At 37.3% G+C, this 17,969-nt stretch overlaps 1 protein-coding gene across 1 annotated transcript; it reads right to left on the bottom strand.

The window, feature by feature from the left end:
* Positions 1-10,956: 10,956 nt before the first annotated feature.
* LOC122278857 ((S)-scoulerine 9-O-methyltransferase-like) lies at positions 10,957-13,584 on the bottom strand. Its single transcript, XM_043089064.1, has 3 exons — positions 12,810-13,584; positions 11,790-11,854; positions 10,957-11,424 (listed from the first exon to the last, which is right to left on the bottom strand). Exons 1-3 carry the CDS (start codon positions 13,531-13,533, stop codon positions 11,125-11,127), a joined length of 1,089 nt encoding a protein of 362 aa, XP_042944998.1. The 5' UTR covers positions 13,534-13,584; the 3' UTR covers positions 10,957-11,124.
* Between the last annotated feature and the right edge of the window lie 4,385 nt (positions 13,585-17,969).

Here is a 17,969-nt window from a genome sequence, read left to right as displayed (position 1 = left end):
TATTTATTATATTTGAAATTATATAATAACATTAAGATTTTTTAGATTAAGAATCCCTAATATTATAGTATAGTATTAGTATATATAATCTAAATAAGTACTATATAGCATAATATAATTATATATTAACAATTAAAATTTTTTAGATTAAGAAATTGTAATACAAATTATAATCTAATATATAGTATAGTATTAGTAAATATAATATAAATAAGTACTATAATATATAATATAATTATATAATAACAATATAAAATTTATTAGATAGTGTGTAAGTATATTATTCTATCTAACCTATTGTTTAACAATATATAACACATGAGAATATTTGTTTGTAGTTTTTAATTCAATGAACATGGTTGAGAATTTGTTTGTAGTATTTTTGTAAGATATTGTATAACATTGCATAAGTAACCTGAGACCCGTTTGGGAATTAGTGTACATTTAGGTGCACTAATTCTTGAATTGTCCAGTATGGACAGTTTGAGATTATATTATTTGTATTGCACATTCTTGTTATTCCTACTAAACACGTTTAGTATGAAGTTTCGGTGTCCTCCTTCATTGTTCTTCAGGTATACTGTTCATAGGATCACAATCCCTCTATGTGAACATGTATACTTGGAGAACTATGGGGAGGTGCTGCTGAAATTTCTACTAACGTGGAAAGTATTAGAGTGACGAAACTTGTGCAATATGGATAATATAATCTCGAATGGGATAGGACCAACTACCTTGAGAAAGAGTAATTTGAATGGGAGTATGACATGCATGTGTATTATAGTATACTACGTGTTACTAATAATTAGATGTTTTTAGAAATAGATAAAAGTTGGATGCGGCTATGTGATAGACTTGGAAATGATTACATACCCTATGCACTTGGAGTAAGATCCTTTATTGATTTTGCAAGGGCTTCTGCTGATAGTCGTAGTTACATTAAGTGTCCATGTTAAGGTTGTAAAAATTTGTGTGCGATAGGGTTGGATGAACTTGAAAGTCATATATTTGTGAATGGTATGGATTTGGGGTATACTCGATGGGTACTGCATGGTGAGCCGTATGCACAATCAGCGGATGGATTATTTGGTCATTCGAATTATTCGTGGCACGTGGATAATGATTATGAGCGAGATGAGATGGAGAAGATGTTGAGTGATGTTGGAGCTGGGATGTTTATGGATGAGGTTGACGAAAATGCCTCAAGTGGCCGAGCGAATGATTCTGAGAATTTTCCTGCAATGTGGGAAGATGCAAAGTGTGAGCTTTATCCAGGCTGTACAAAACATTCCAAAATGTCGTTTATTATACGGTTGTTTCACATTAAGTAATTGTATGGCATGTCAACCGAAGCAATAAACATGATATTAGACTTATTTAACGAAGTGCTTCCTGAAGGGTCTGCATTGCCGAAGAACTTTTATGAAGCGAAACAATTGAGAAAGGGATTAGGGTTTGAGTATAAGTCCACACATGCATGCAAGAATGATTGTGTTTTATTTTGGAAGGAGAACGAGGAGAAACAAGCATGTCCTGCATGTGGAGAGTCGAGATGGAAGGGTAAGAAAAGCCTGCCAGTTAAAGTCTTGCGATATTTTCCATTGAGACCCAGGTTGCAAAGATTATATATGTATAAGAAAACAACTCACGATATGAAGTGGTACAAGAAGAAAAGAGTTAATAATGACGGATTTATGAGGCACCCAGCTGACTCACTTGCGTGACAATCTTTCGATAATCAGTATCCAGAGTTTGGGATAGAAGCTCAGAAGGTGCGTCTAGGACTCACAACTGATGGATTCAACCCTTTTGGGAATATGAGTACAAGTTATAGCACTTGGCCTGTAGTGTTGATTCCGTACAACCTTCCACCATGGAAGTGCATGAAGGCGCCCAACTTTTTGTTAACTTTACTTATCCCCAGCCCGAAATCACCTAGGAATGACATTGACGTATATATGCAGCCGTTGATTGAAGAGCTGAAAGAGTTATGGGAAACAGGCATCAAAACTTATGATGCATCAACGTCGACAACTTTTCAGATGTATGCTACGGTAATGTGGATGATAAATAACTTTCCGGCATATGGGAATCTTTTCGGCTGGAGTACTAAAAGGAAGTTAGCATGTCCGATGTGTAGTAAAGAAACTACTAGTGAGTGATTAAAATATTCTCAAAAGTTGTGTTTCATGGGTCATTGACATTATCTACCAACAAATCATGCATGGAGAACAGAATCCACTAAGTTTGATGGGCAAGTAAAGGATAAAATTGCACCAAATGAGTTGTCTGGGGAAGAGATACTGGAACAATTGGTACATGTGGTAGCGAACAATTTTGGCAAAGGTCAGGGAAAGAACAAGAGAAAACGAGGTGCAGCAAAATTGAATTGGACAAAGCGTAGTATTTTTTTTTACTTGCCGTATTGGTCATCCTGCATGTTGCGACATAGTTTGGATGTAATGCACATAAAAAAGAATATTTGTGATAATATACTGGGTACACTGATGAGCATTAGTAAAAAGACGAAAGATAAGATTAAGATGAGAGAAGATCTTGAGAGAATGAGAATTAAACATAATTTGCATTTACGGGTGGAAGGTGATAGGGTGGTCATGCCGCATGCATGTTTTACAATGACAAGGGAGGAGAGGATGGACTTTTGCAAGTGGTTGCAAGGTGTGAAGCTGCCAGATGGTTATGCTTCAAATATCAGTAGATGCGTAAGCCCTGATAACTGGAAAATTTGTGGATTGAAAAGTCATGACTGTCACGTATTTTTGTAGAAGTTATTATCGGTGGAAATTTGTGGGAAGCTAACATCTGCCGTACATGTCACCATAACTAAACTGTATATGTTTTTTAAGGATTTGTATGCTCGGGTAGTAAAGCGAGATATGCCGCAGAAATTGGAAGAAGACATTGCTACTATATTATGTAAATTCAAGTAGATCTTTCTACCATCATTTTTTGATGTCATGGTCCATTTAGCAATACATTTAGCCCGGGAGATAATGTTAGGTGAACCGGTGCAGTTCCATTGGATGTATCCAGTTGAAAGATATTTAGGTCGACTGAAGCGCATTATTGGGAATAAAGCCAGAGCTGAGGGTTCAATAGCAGAGGCTTATATACATGATGAATGGTTAACATTTTGCTCTTTATATCTTCGTGGTGTTGAGACACGATTTTGTCATCAAGAGCGAAATGCTGATCTTACTGCTCCACCTCCTCGTGAGCTATCAGTGTTTTCTTAGAATATATGATCCTTGGGTGCACAAACGGGTTATGATTTACTTGATACAGAGTTGGGTAAAGTTCGGGGTTACGTGCTAAATAATTGTCAGGAGATTGATCACTATCTCAGGTATGTCGTTGTAAAAGGTTTAAATATTTCTAGATTCAATGAGGTTAACTATAACTTTTGTGATATAAAATAATATGATTTTGCATATATATACAGTGAGCACATGGACAAACTTAAGACGAAAGGCGTAGAGAACATAGTGACAAGACATGAGGAAGAATTTTTTGGATAGTTTAAACAACATGTATGAACTAAACTCTACTTGATATGTTAGATTATAAAACTTTTAACTCTAGATAATATTTAATTAATAACATTATTTCAATTGTTAAATTTTGGAACAACGTGCTCGTGATCCCAGATCTGTCTCTTTTGAATTGTATGTATTGGCCCTTGGTCTTTCAAATAGAGCACTTTGATACACTGCATGCACGGTTCGAGGTTATAGATTCCATACTTTGGACTGTGAATGTAATAGAAAGACTCAAAACTGTGGTGTGTTGGTCCAGGGGAGTTATGGAGCAGATGATATTGATTATTATGGTGTCATTCGTGATATTATCGGATTGAAATATCTGGGTGGGTCAATAACATATGTCTTTAAATGTGATTGGTAGGATCTAGGCGGTGATCGAGTTTCGATATATAGGGGTAATCATTTTACGGGTGTCAATACTGTATATAAATGGTACGAAGATGATCCATTCATATTGGCTTGTCAAGCTACTCAAATCTATTACTTGATTGATCTAATGAAAAGTGCTGATGAGGATAGTGGAGAGATAAATTGGCAAGTCGTACAAAAATTTGTCTCTCAAAATATATATGAAGTAGGAATGAATGCAGATTAAGATACTAGTGGAGATGAAGATGACACTCTGAATATAGAGGCTTAGCAGGAAGATGGAGGGGGTATTAACTTATTTGTTGACCTCAGTGCACTCGAGTTGCTCCCCTTATATAGAGATGATGTCCCACTCATCCATCTCGATTCGTCTATATTAAATGATCATTCAATTTAAGAAAGTGAGAAAGAAGAAGAAGAATCAGAAGAAGAAGACAAAGAAGAATCTGGAGGGGAAGTGGATAACGAGGACGAAGAAGAGGTTGATGATGATGATGAAGATGTTATAGAGAGAGATTCTAAAACAAGCACGGGAAATACAACCGAAGATGAAGAATAAAAATACTAAAAACATTATTCATATATGAGTATAGAATTTTATAATAATAATTAATTTCATCTAATTAAATCTTTTTGGTATATATAATCAATTTCAAGTATGCTTCCAAAAAGACAAAGAAGAAATGTGCCTCCTCCACCAAGTCCAAGTCCCGAACCCATTGAGGACTCCTTACCTGAAGAGTCCGTTCCTCAAGATGACGTTAACACTACAGAGAATGATGCCCAGTCGACACCTACTAGTAAGGAAATGTCATTGATAATTATTTATATAGTTAATATTTTTGTCTCAATAACTATGTAAGTATAAAAATTATACACATTATCTATATTAGTTGATGCATCCGCTCGTCGCGGTTGTGGCTATACACGCGGCATCTCACTTGAGAAAAACTAAAGGCATGACAAACTAAAAGTCACAATTCCTGATAATTCCACTGGAGGAGTAGATGATAGTGCAGTAGCGCTTTCTTCCTATATTAATACAGTAGTCCGAGCTTATGCTCTATTTTATGTGCGCTCTTGGCAAGATGTGCCGAATGAGATTAAGGAACACATTCGGACTCATGTGCTGGTGAGTTTACTTTGATAGTTCATTTTTTTACCTACATTAGTATATCATATTTTTTACCTAATTAATTTATAATTAAGATGAATTTGACCTCGACTTTAGTCGTAGTAAAGATTTGAGAACTGTGAATGAGTTAATGACTACAGCTTCTTCTACACGTTTCTTTCTCCTTCTTTTCCTAAGGCTTCAACCACCTATATATATATATATATATTATATATATATCTCATTTTATGCATGTAAAACTCTCTCAATTAGCATTGCCGCACATGAATCCTTAATATCGTCGATTCCTTTCTTTTCTCTCTCTCCCACATACGTTGAAGAACCAAGCAATAGTTCTATTTCGTAGGCCATCTAGAGACTCTACGGCGTTATCCCTGCACGCACTAACGCTGCCGCCGTTGGAAACTGCACATCCTCCACATTCTCGGAAGCATAACCCGAGTTCGTCCACCGCACGAAGCCCACTGTCCAGCTCCACGCACCACAAACACTTGCAGGTTGCACCTCTGTTCTTGCTGCCCAAAAATAGAGCATGCCAAAAGGTGTCTCCACGTTCCTCCATCACAGCCTTCACATTGAGCTCGGCCTCCGTTGATCTCAAAACTGTGGTTCGCCTTTCTTAGCCGAGTTTTGGAGTCCCATAAACTCAACCTTCGTCGCGCGGTGCCGCTGCTTCTTCTTCCTTCATTGGGTATGTTTAGGCCACCCAAAGCATTCTCTCTTTCATCTTTCTTTCTCTCTCGTACGCAGCTACCAACCGGAAGAAATCTTTGTATGCTCTATTTTTATATATCAGCTACCATCACTTCTTCCTGCGTGGGTCCGCATCCTTTGTGTTCGTTGGGTAGGCTTCTGACGCCACCCAAACTTTTCCTTCCTTCGTCGGCTTTGCTGAATTGTAGAAGAAGCTGTACTCTAATTTATCATATTACTTTTATGCCCTTTATTATGATATTGTAGAATATCTATCTATAACAATAGATGTCTATCACATTGCTATAGAAATGAACAGGAAATTTTAATTCTGTTTTTGTTTCCATGTACATAGAAGATTTAGGCACCAGAATCAAACAAAGTGCAAGCATAAAACTCATATAAACGGACTCTCCCTGAACCAAACACATAAACCCATGAAATCCAAAAGCACAAAGAAATCAAAGCACACCAAAAATCAAATCCAACATAAAATTAAATTAAATCCATACCTGTAATTACTCCAGCATCATAGGTCGCTAGTGCCTCATCATCCACATCTCCGGGTGTGACAGCATAAACCTGGGCTTGCACTGCTTGTCTTGGATTTGTTTTTCCACCGCGTCTACCTTCACGGCTTCCTTGAACTGGTCTTGGACACTCACGGGCAAAGTGACCCTACTAGCCACAATTATTGGATTGAGCCCCACCAGAAGGGCACTCACCCACATGGGCTCTATTACAAACTCTGCAAACTGGCACACGTCCTCCCATGCGAACACCTGAGGATGCTTGCGGTCGAGTTTCGGTCCGCTGAAAAAATTTCTGAGGTGAACCCGAGCTGCTTCCTTCACCAGAAAAACTCCGCCTCTTATGTCCCGAAGGGGAGCCCATACTCAAATTATTCTCTCGCTCTATAAGGGTGGCCACATCCACTAAGTCCTGAAAAGTGGATATCCGGTGACTGACCACCATACGGCATATATCAGGGCGTAGTCCCTCCTAAAAAAGCTCAGCTCGCATTTCCTCAGTGGCGATGAGGTGGGGAGCAAATCGCCCAAGTTCTATAAATCTTCGGGCGTACTGTTCCACTGTCGTGCTCCATTGGATCAAATTTGAGAACTCTCTTGCCTTTTGCTTCCTTACAGAAGCGGGAAAGAAGCAATCATTAAACTTTTTCTTGAAGCGCTGCCAGGTCATAGTGGCGAAAGATCCCAATTCTGATTCCAGCATTACCCTCTTGGTATCCCACCAATCAAAAGCGGTGCCTTACAACAGATAGCTGGCGTAGAGTACTTGTTGCGTCTCGGTGCAACCACACACCTCAAAAGTTCTTTCCAAGTCCTTGATCCACTTTCCAGCTTGAAGTGGATCCTCTTCTCCAGTGAAGTGTGGAGTCCTATTGCCAGAAAGCGCTCATAGGTGCATCCGGCTTGGACCATGCTACTAGGCCCTCCTGGGTATAGCCAAGGACCTCCCTGATGTGGCCAAGGACCTCCTGGTTGTGGCCAAAGCCCTCCTTGTTGTGGCCAAGGACCCCCTTGTTGTGGCCAAGGCCCTGCCTACTGTGGCCTAAAATTCTGCTGGATGAACTCCGTCATCTGCCGTATTGCTTGGGCTATGGAGTCATCCCTCGACGTATCGTCCTGAGGCCTTTTAGTAGATTTCCTCGGTCTCACCATTTTTCCTACCACCACAACCTTTGACCCCCTTTAAGAAAACAAAAACAAATAAAACCAACAACAACAAAAAAAAAAATAAAACCCAAAAACCAACACCACATAACAAGAAACAAAAAGAAACCAGCTTGCAAAATTATAACTAAATAAATAAAAACAAGCAAACAAGGTCAAACAAATAAAACAAATAAAACAAATAAAACAAATCAAATAGCAACTTTACTTAACATAATTTTTAAAACACAACTTAAAAAAACATTCTGGTACTACTTACGGGACATGTGGCTTTACCTAGAGCCAAACTGCTCTGATACCACCTGTGACGCCCCCAAATCCCCACGCACGAACACGGGAAAATCGAGATGTCTGGATGACAACATTACGGGTTACCACCCTATCGATGTGTGCCAAGTGTGTGTATAAGCAACAATTGTGCACGAATAAACATGCAGCAGATAGCAAGTCATATAACTAAGTATCAGAATTTTTCTTAGTTTAATGTAAAACTGATCAAAACATACATATTAAAATATTACAAAACACAATTATTATTTCAAAGCCAAGGGCTCAGCCGCATCCTCGGGCTCAGCCTCCTCCTCCTCCTCCTCCTCGAACTTTGAATCAAAATCTACGGAATCAAAAATGGTGCCGCAGGTAAGTAAAATCCAAACACCACTAGATAAAAACATATAAAACTCAAACAATATGCATGAAAGGAAAACCAACGCACATGTCTCGTAAAACCATATTTTTCCACGCACGCCAAAAATCCATTTGGCCCAAAAAAACATATCGCTTAAAATCAAACCTCGCCATTATCCCAGATAATGGCTCAAACCACCATTTTCCCAAAAAATGGATCAAAAGTCACAAAACCAAACCTTGCCATTTTCCCAGAAAATGGCCCGTATCCGAAAACCATAAAAACCATCCAATTATGCATGCACCATGATCTCCTCTAAGGATCATCCGCACACCATGGCTCTGTGCCACACCGCAGGTAACGACTACGCATGTGACACCTAAATGAGTGATGCCCAGACTCGCGCTCTGCGCATACCTGGCTAGGCCATCCTCTAGTCCCCGCCACTCTAGGGATCACGAAGTCGACACGACAGCGTTACCGTATCGTTCGATCCGGTCGTCGACCTGCGACAACTCAGGAGATGTCACTCAGTATTATCCACTCCTGAGTGACCAGAGGAACTCCACCGAGATAATAAACCATCCCGGCATGGGCTCGTGAGACACACGCACCCAAAATCCATTTATGCCAATAAAACGGGATTTTCTCGATTAAAATAAAATACACAAATATGCAATATGCAACGCACATCTCATGGCACGAATAACCAACCAAATCACAAACAAACATAACCAAGCACTCCGTCCTCAAACCATCCGACCCCCGAACTCCTCGGACTCAGTCCTGAATCAACTAACCAGCATATAAATATTTATTGAATGAGAAAAATATATTTAAATCTAAAAGTAAGGTTTGAAAAATACTTACAGTGCTATATGGTATTTTTCGAAAGCTTGCAGCGTTGCAAACGGCGGAAGAAAAGCAACGTAACAGTGAAATTTCACTGTGGCCGTACGTTGTAAAATATCCACTTTTGAATGGGGACAAACCAAAACTCGGGATTGATAGGGAATAGCCTAAGGATGTTTATGAAGCTAGTGGAAGTAGATTTTGGCCGTGGGTGGCGGCGAAAATGACGGAGGAAGGCCAAAATACCCAAATCGGAAAGCTAGCTCGTGGGAGCTGCTCCGGTGACGGAATGAGGCCGGAAATGGGTGGGTTAGGACGGCAAGGAGTCGGTGATGAAGTGGTGAAGAGGCGGTGGCCGAAGGTGGAGTGACGGCGGCAAATCGGAGCTAAAACCGTGCAGCTTGATGGTGGTTTTTCGGCTAAACGGCGGTACGGTTGGGGATGAAAGTTGGTGGGGTGGTTCACCGGAGGGAGGGGAAGAAAACGGTGGTGGTGGTGTGGCTCACGGCACCGGCGAGCGGCAGTCCTGGGTGGCTAGACGGAACGGTGTGAGGGAGAGGAGAGAGAGTGTGTCGCACGGGAGAGAGAACCGGGGAGGAGAGAAAAAAATGAAAAACAAAAAGAAAAAAAAAGAAGAAAAATAGAAAGAAGAGAAAAAAAAGAAAAGAGAAAAAGAAAAGATGATGGAAAAGAAATGAGGTCCAGTCCTCACTTTAGAAACCAAAACAGATCCGCCGAAAACGATTTTAAAAACCGTAAAACAACTAAATAAATTAAACACTACATCAAATAAATGAAAAACCAATTTAAAACACAATAATTTAATATAAATAAACCACTATATTAATTAAATTAAAAACAACCATTCAGTGAAAAGACACGTAAAAACGGGTCATCACAAGCGTGGTCCACCATAGTATTTTATTAAATCATATCAGTGGTTACCCTTGTGGCCACAAGATGTGGGACCAGTGCACAACCTTGCACATAGGGTTAAGTGTGTTGGTTAATCAAACAAGTCAGATAATTCAGATCAACCAATATACTAAAAATATTTTCAAGTCATGCATGTCATCAGCATATTTATTTATAGTCGTGATTTTAATTCTCAGCATAAAATATTTTATGAAAAAACTTATATTAAGTATGTTTATGTTATGATGAGTGCTACTAAGTTTTCTACTCATTTTAGTTATTTTATGTTTTTAAACCACCACATATCAGAATATTTATGAAAGCAGAGCTACAGGACTAAACTTGGTCTAGGGAGGCGTGAAAGTGGCTTAGATTATGAACAGAGATTTTAAGTTATGATTTTTATAGCACAAATTTCAATAAATTTTAATAAATGCTTCCACGCTCTCTCTCTCTCTCTCTCTCTCTCTCTCTCTCTCTCTCTCTTATGGTCTCAATATTTTATAAAGAATAATTTTATTTATAAAATCTTTGTACATGGCGCTTATTTTTAAATCAAGATTAGTAGTAATTTATATGTATTGTAGCATATAACTGTGGGAAGTAGGGTGTTACAATACATATAACTAATTTGTACAGTTTCCTTACTGTTGAAGCCCAAAAAAAGAAAGGAAAAAGGAAATGAGAGTATCAAGTATCTCATGTTTACGTTGCAATCTACATGATCTCATTGGCAATAAAACGAGATGATTGACAATAAATTTGTAAAGAAAAGTATTACAGTCATAAAGAGATCTCACAAAAAGTACACTTACAAACTAACATGGCTTCATATAATACTTTAGATATACTTTGTAATATAAGTAGCTTTACAATCTTATCATATCAAGATATCTCAGTTTATGAGTTTATTTTTGTAAAATTTCTTTATGACTAAATCATTTTTCTTTTTCAAATATGTTGTGGGCAACATTAAGCCTACCTATACTATCGTAAACATATCTTGAGTGATGTCTCATTATTCTAGATGGATCGATCGACATCTTATACAGAAATTTAATATAAAACAAAAGAGAAATATGTTATAAATTAAACTAAGGAGAAACATACAAAGCAATGGAAAGTTATATTTTTATTATACAGAAATTAAAGCACGAAATTAAGGTACAATAGGTCTTCCTTTTGTTTTTGTTTGCTCTCCAATTGCTTTAAATTTTATTCTCAACCATTTCGTTTTATTCTGGCAGATTGAAACTCACACACGAGTACTCTTAATTACTTATGAAACTCTATAACATGAATTGACCAACGAGGCATTGGGAAGATCTTAATTTTAGTAAACCCTACAGCTTTTCCCAGATCCTCGAATTCTGCCAGTGTTCGCTCTTTACCTCCATTCATTAGGAGCATCATAAAGTAGTCTTGAATAAGAACGTCCGTTGCCTCGAGATTGTTTCCCAATGCTTCACAGATTGCCATTTCCACGATTATCACCTTTCCATCTCTTGGTAATGCTTCCCAGCAATTTATCAACAACTTCTTGCAATGCTCATCATCCCAGTTGTGGAGTATCCACTGCTTACGTAGAAATCAAAATGCACAAATTTTTGCAATCTTGCATTATTATCGGGAAGTATTTATATATACTTCATATTATGATCACGTACGTAAGTATATATATACTCATATTTCATGCATTTTCCCTATTTATTTATTCATTTATATATACATGATTTTTGTATCTCAATTGCAGATTTGGGATCCATAGTTTTCGTTATTAATTCTTCCAGTTTCAAAGACCATACTACAAGTTCCCAAGACATCATGCATACTTGATCCCTTGCCCTCTAATTTGAATTAATTACCATATGGCCCCCAGAATTCATGAATAAAAGGATACCTAAAAAGAAAAAGAATTCATAGGAGAATGAGAAGGAAACCTTCAATAAAATTGTTTGGGCATTTGGGATTGATTTGAACATATCTCCAGCCACATGCTTTACACCTGCAGACAATTAAATGAATAATATTTCGAGTTGATTATCGTACGTACTTACGTAAGAAGTACTAGACATGATTAACTGTGAATATTGTTGTGACTAGCTAGCTAGCTAGATCTTTTGAACGAGAAATTAACATACCAAATAACTGGCACGCGATGAATAATTGATACTTGGTATCATATCATAGAAAATTGTATTAGACATGAGTACCATGGTTATGTATTAATTAGAAAATTCTCATGTATATTTAGATTGACTAGTATACATGTTCTCACCTACGTACTTATATGAAATTAGAGAGAAGGAGCTAATTGTTTCTTTGTCCCTACTGATACAAAATAAGAAAAATATAGTTGCAAACATAATTGTGTACTAATCAGTGTACCAATGTGATGTGATTGGTCAAAAAGTAGATTTTATTGAAAACAGTATTAATTTAAATTTTAAGTATGAATGAATCAGTATTAGTACACAGATTAGTACGCGATTGTGCTTGTATATAGCAAAACTCTACAAAATATTGAGAAAATATATTTGTAACTGTGAATTGTGTAATCGCCACATAATCACTTAGAAAAAAGTGAAAAAAAAAATATGAGACTCTCATGAAAAAATAAAATTTTTAATTATGGATCTCACTTTTTTTAAAGCGATTACGCGACGTTTAGAAACTTCACGGTTATATGTAGAATTATTCTAAAATATTTGTATCATTACCCATAAATTATAGAGGACTTCGACATGATGTCGTATATCTTTCGCAAGTCCTATGTATTTTGGTTCAAGAAAAAAATCTGTTTGAAATTCGCTTACTGACACACAACGCGTACGTACATGCTCCCCATCAACCAAGCTAAATATATATAGCATTTTTTCCCTTTTAGTAACTGATAATGAGTCCCGCAATAAGTGACGTATTTACAAACCAGCTTGTAAGAAGAACTCAAAAGGCCTAACCTGGGAGGTTGGGAGCAGCAGCAATTACATCAGGCAGATCAAAGTTCAATCCACGAACGTGTGAATACATAGAGGTTATCTTTGCAAGAGTGGTTCCAATGCCGCCCCCCACGTCCATCAACTCCTTCAAATCTTTGAAGCCGCCGTAAAACTTAAACATATCCTCAAAAATTAATTTAGAGATAACTTCCAAAAACTCATTGAACAATTGTCTCAGTCTTGGCTTCTCTCCCATGTAGTCATAAAAGTTCACCCCATAGGCCTTGTAGAATGGCGAGCTTCCAGGATCAAGCACCGCATCCTTGATCGTACGTTGGCTCTCCAGCACCTCCCTTTCAGTAGCAAATAAGATGAAGGAAGTTGAGAAAGTTGCCTCGTCGGTGGTACTGCTACTCACTAAGCATCGGCTTTTCTTTGTCAGGCCATAGGTCCATTCATGGCGTCCGTGTTCTCCATTATTTCCTAATGGCTTTCGAGCTATTGATAAGATGGAGTTTGCACCAAGAACTCTTAGCATCCTCTCCAAAGTGCATGCTGCAGAACTTGGATCTTTTGTTGGGATCTTTGAAGTTATCTCTGCTGCAGAAAGATGAGCATCAGGCCCTGCATCTGCGATTATACTGAACACTTTCAGCTCAATTGCAGCTCTTAGAGCCATTTGGGCGCTAGCCAAACCAGCCAACTGCGAGCTTATGAAATGGTCTCCATCTTCTTGGACTTCCATGTTTTGGACTTGTTCTATCTTTTTGATATCTTTCCTTATCAATATAATTAGCATAAGCAATATGCATGTATTTATAATCGAATTAGTCAGTTTCCGAACGATAACAATAGCTAGCTATCCTGGCTAGCTATAGAGTTTAACTTAGGGTTGTTGGTATAATACGAAACTAGAATTTGCAAACTGATGTACTAGTGTATATTCATCAAGCCGGAAAACATTAATGGATCGAGGAAAAGCAGTAAAAGGACGACTCGGGCTAGAATTAAGGAATAGATCTTTGTACTTCAGACATCTACCTCAAAATTAATGATTAATTTTCTTTCCAAATCCTTAAAGACTAAGTTAGAGATTGCGGTTTGTATTTATTTATTCCCAACCATATGATCAGTTCAGTTTTAATTGTTCTTTCAAACCCTTAAAAAAAGTTAATGATTTCTTATTGCAACCCTAGATCTAGGATTTGTGAGGAAAAGGAAATGGGGTTCGAGACAGAAGGAATCTTCGATGCATGCAAACTTGAGTACTTCAACCTGAAGTGCTGGAGTTGATTGAGGCTGGGCTGGCCCACTGACTTCTATGGGCTCGAGAGATTAGAGACCTTGTTATTTCGTTTGTTGCATTTCCTAAAATAGGATAGACCGTGTTTAGGCCCAATTATAAACACCCAATTGTTCGCATTTCCTTTTATGTTTAGTGGCTTAAGTGGACTTGAGGGCCGCCTTTACTTACTTTCCGTAGTTTTGCGTGAGGGTATAGGTGCCCAAATGGTAATCAGTGTATTTCATTCTAGAACTGAGTAGAAACTTTCTTTCCTCTCTGTCCTTTTCTCTCATCTCTCTATTGTCACAGAGGAGCTCCCATCAAAGAGTGTAACATACAGGTCCAGCAACAAGCCCAATTGAAATTTAATGAGTATTTTTTTATGGACTACGGGCCCAAATATTTTGTTTTGGCGGATATGGACTTTATTTTTTTATTAAGCTTACTAAGTGAGTTAAAATCAGCGAATATTTTTGCATTAGATAGAATTTATTTTAGATTGGAAAACAAATTCGTGGTACAATAAGATATTTTCTTTTAGAGGTGGAATCAGAGCCCAAACAACGCTCAAACCCAAGCCCATGAAGCCAGGGACCAGTTTCCATTGCCGAGCACGTGGTATCTTCCGCCCATGCACATCTCCCAAGCACATTTCTTTCTCCTTCTTTTCCTAAGGCTTCAACCACCTATATATATATATATATATATATATATCTCGTTTTATGCATGTAAAACTCTCTCAATTAGCGTTGCCGCACATGAATCCTTAATATCGTCGATTCCTTTCTTCTCTCTCTCCCACATATGTTGAAGATCCAAGCAATAGTGCATTTTCGTAGGCCATCTAGAGACTCTACGGCGTTATCCCTGCACGCACTAACGCTGCCGCCGTTGGAAATTGCACATCCTCCACATTCTCGGAAGCCTAATCCGAGTTCGTCCACCGCACGAAGCCAACTGTCCAGCTCCACGCACGATAAACACTTGCAGGTTGCACCTCTGTTCTTGCTACCCATAAACAGAGCACGCCAAAAGGTGCCTCCACGTCCCTCCATCACAGCCTTCACGTCCCTCCTCTTCTAAAACATTTTGCAATTCTTCATATGAAAGATCTTTGATATTACCAAGATTTGTTACCTCAATGTCATCTTTAGCCATAAGACAAAGATTTGCTGATTCTCCATTGCTTGCTTCACTATCTGAGCTACTTGAATCATCATCCCATGTAGCTTTCATTACTTTCTTGCCCTTATTTCGATCTTTCTTTAGCAGAGGACAATCTGACTTGATATGACCAGGTTTATTGCATTTATAACAAATTAAAGTGTCATTTTTACCTGAATCTTTCTTGGAAAACTTTTTGAATGATTTCCTCGGAGGAGTTTTATTTTTCTTTAAGAACTTCTGAATTCTTCTTATTATCATCGCAACTTCTTCATTTTTGTCGTCATTTTTCTCATCTTCATCACTTTCACTTTCATAAGGAACAACTTTAAGTGCCAAGCTCTTCTTTGGCTTTCCTTATTCTTCTCCTCTTTTCAATGTGTACTCATGGGTGATAAGTGACCCGATGAGTTCATTCACTTCGAGCTTCTTGAGGTCTCTAACTTCAAGAATCGCTGTCACTTTTGATTCCCAGCGTTTTGGTAGAGAGTTGATAATTTTTCTTACTATCACCACCTTAGAATAAACTTTGCCAAGAGCTGTCAAGCTGTTTATGATGTTAGTAAAACGAGTGTGCATACTAGAAATAGATTCATCATCATTCATCTTAAACATTTCATATTCATGAGTAAGAATATAAATTTTTGATTCCTTGACTTGCGAAGTTCCTTCATAAGTAACTTCTAAGTTATCCCAAATTTCTTTTGTCGTAGCGCAAGTCATTATTCTATTAAACTCATTTCCACTGAGAGCATTAAATAATAAATTCATAGCAGTTAAGTTCAAAGTATAAAGTCTATCGTCTTCACGATCAAACTCTTCTTCTTCCTTTTTGACCTTTACTCTATCAACTACTTTTGTTGGAATATAAGATCCATTTACAATGCGTTTCCAGATTTCTCGACCTTGAGCCTGAAGAAATATTCTCATTCTAACTTTCCAGAATGAGTAATTGTCTCCACAAAAGAGTGGAGGCCGACTACTAGATTGACCTTCACCAAATGAAGCTGCAATGTTAGCCATAAGATCTTAACTCAAAAGATAGTTAATCTTATAATAGAGCTCTTAGCTCTGATACCAATTGTTGCCCAAATGACTAACACAAGAGGGGGGGTGAATTGAGTTGTATTAAAAAAATAACAATTATAAAAAAAATATATAATTTAAAATATAAACAAAATATGAAATAACAATAAATATAAAGAGTAAGGGTAAGAGAGAAGCAAACTCAGTATGTTAACGAGGTTCGGCCCCACTGCCTATGTCCTCGCCTCAAGCTACCCCTTGAGGATTCCCAAATTTACTATTCAACCTCATTCAGGTGGAGATAGAAATCTATTACACCTTTGAACAACACTGTTACAAAGGATCCGTATAGAACACCCTCTACACTTGCAATCACCTTACACGTGGTGATTCAACTATTCCCCGTGTAGAATACTTTCTACACGCACAAGGGTTATACACACCCTTTTTCTGATACAAGAGCTGATAGTGGGTAGGTTATCAGAAAACAATCCTCAATGAGTGAAATAAGAACAATACAGCGTAAACTATATCTCTCAAAATGAATAAGGATTAAGGCTCAATACTTAGAGAAGAGAGAATGAAAGCTTTGAATGAATGTTGTATGCTCTGGATGTTGTAAATGTGAAGCTCTCAAATGATCTATTAATAGGCATATGAGACTTCATATTCAAATTTAAAAAGATTCACATGTCAAAGACAACATCATTCACTTTTTCAAAAAAAATCAAACCTAATCTTTTACTTTTGGCATATGACAAAAGCACACTTTCCTTTTCAAAAAATTCAAACCTAATCTTTTACTTTTTGCATATGACAAAAGGAGCACACTTTCTTTTTCAAAAAATTCAAACAAAATCATCTACCTTTTGTATAAGTCTAAAAAAGCATCAGTCACTTTTGAAAATATTCAAACAAAACATGCACATGTGAAAGATCACAATCAATCATCTTTAATATTTTTAAAGTTCAACCCTTTAATCAAGGCATGCACATGTAAAAGATGACAATCGATCATCTTTCAAAATTTTCAAATTTAATTTTTAAAAATATTCATGCACATGTGGAAAATGTATTTTAATGCTTTATGATAAAATATTAATTTTGAGCATTAATTCTAATTTTGAATTTTGAAGAGATTTACAACATTACTATATAACTTTAATGTGAACTTGTTCCATTCTTGCTCATGCTTGTTTCTTTGATGTGCTTGACTCCATTGTATAGACAACTTGAGCTTGAGACTTCTTTATTCTTTGAATTCATTTGTTATCATCAAAATTCATGTGTAGATATATAATTACACAAAACTTGAAACTTTGGATTCAACAATCTCCCCCTTTTTGATAATTACGAATACTTGATAGAACCTGAAGCCTGTATTGATACTTAAGCTCCCCCTGAAAATGTGCGTTAGTTTTTCAAGCAAAAGTATAAATATAATTCTAAGCATATATAACAAGTTTAACAATTTAAACAATGTCAATGTTCTAGTCTAAAACTTCTCCCCCTTTTGGCATCATTAAAAAGGATCAGCAGCAAGTAAATGGACTGAAGAAAACGATACGTTTAATAGTCACTATAGATAGTTGAAAAAGGAGCCGTCCGTGACCTGACAAATGCTGCAAAATCTCGAGGCCTAACTCTATGAATTTAGTGCGGCTGAAGATTTAAACAATTGCCTGATGTTGTTGACAAACGTGATT

This window comes from Carya illinoinensis, chromosome 10, assembly GCF_018687715.1.
Source record: "Carya illinoinensis cultivar Pawnee chromosome 10, C.illinoinensisPawnee_v1, whole genome shotgun sequence".
Taxonomy (NCBI): domain Eukaryota; kingdom Viridiplantae; phylum Streptophyta; class Magnoliopsida; order Fagales; family Juglandaceae; genus Carya; species Carya illinoinensis.
The sequence above is the reverse complement of the archived record's forward strand: the minus strand, read 5'-3'. Positions and strand labels throughout refer to the sequence as shown.

What these genes read in the sequence shown, in the direction of transcription:
- LOC122278857 (XM_043089064.1), bottom strand. Translation starts at nt 13,533, where the DNA reads ATGGAAGTCCAAGAAGATGGAGACCATTTCATAAGCTCGCAGTTGGCT. An exon ending in TGCTGCTCCCAACCTCCCAG is followed by an intron (nt 11,855 to 12,809) that starts GTTAGGCCTTTT and finishes AATTGTCTGCAG; the next exon opens with GTGTAAAGCATGTGGCTGGA. An exon ending in CCCAAACAATTTTATTGAAG is followed by an intron (nt 11,425 to 11,789) that starts GTTTCCTTCTCA and finishes CTACGTAAGCAG; the next exon opens with TGGATACTCCACAACTGGGA.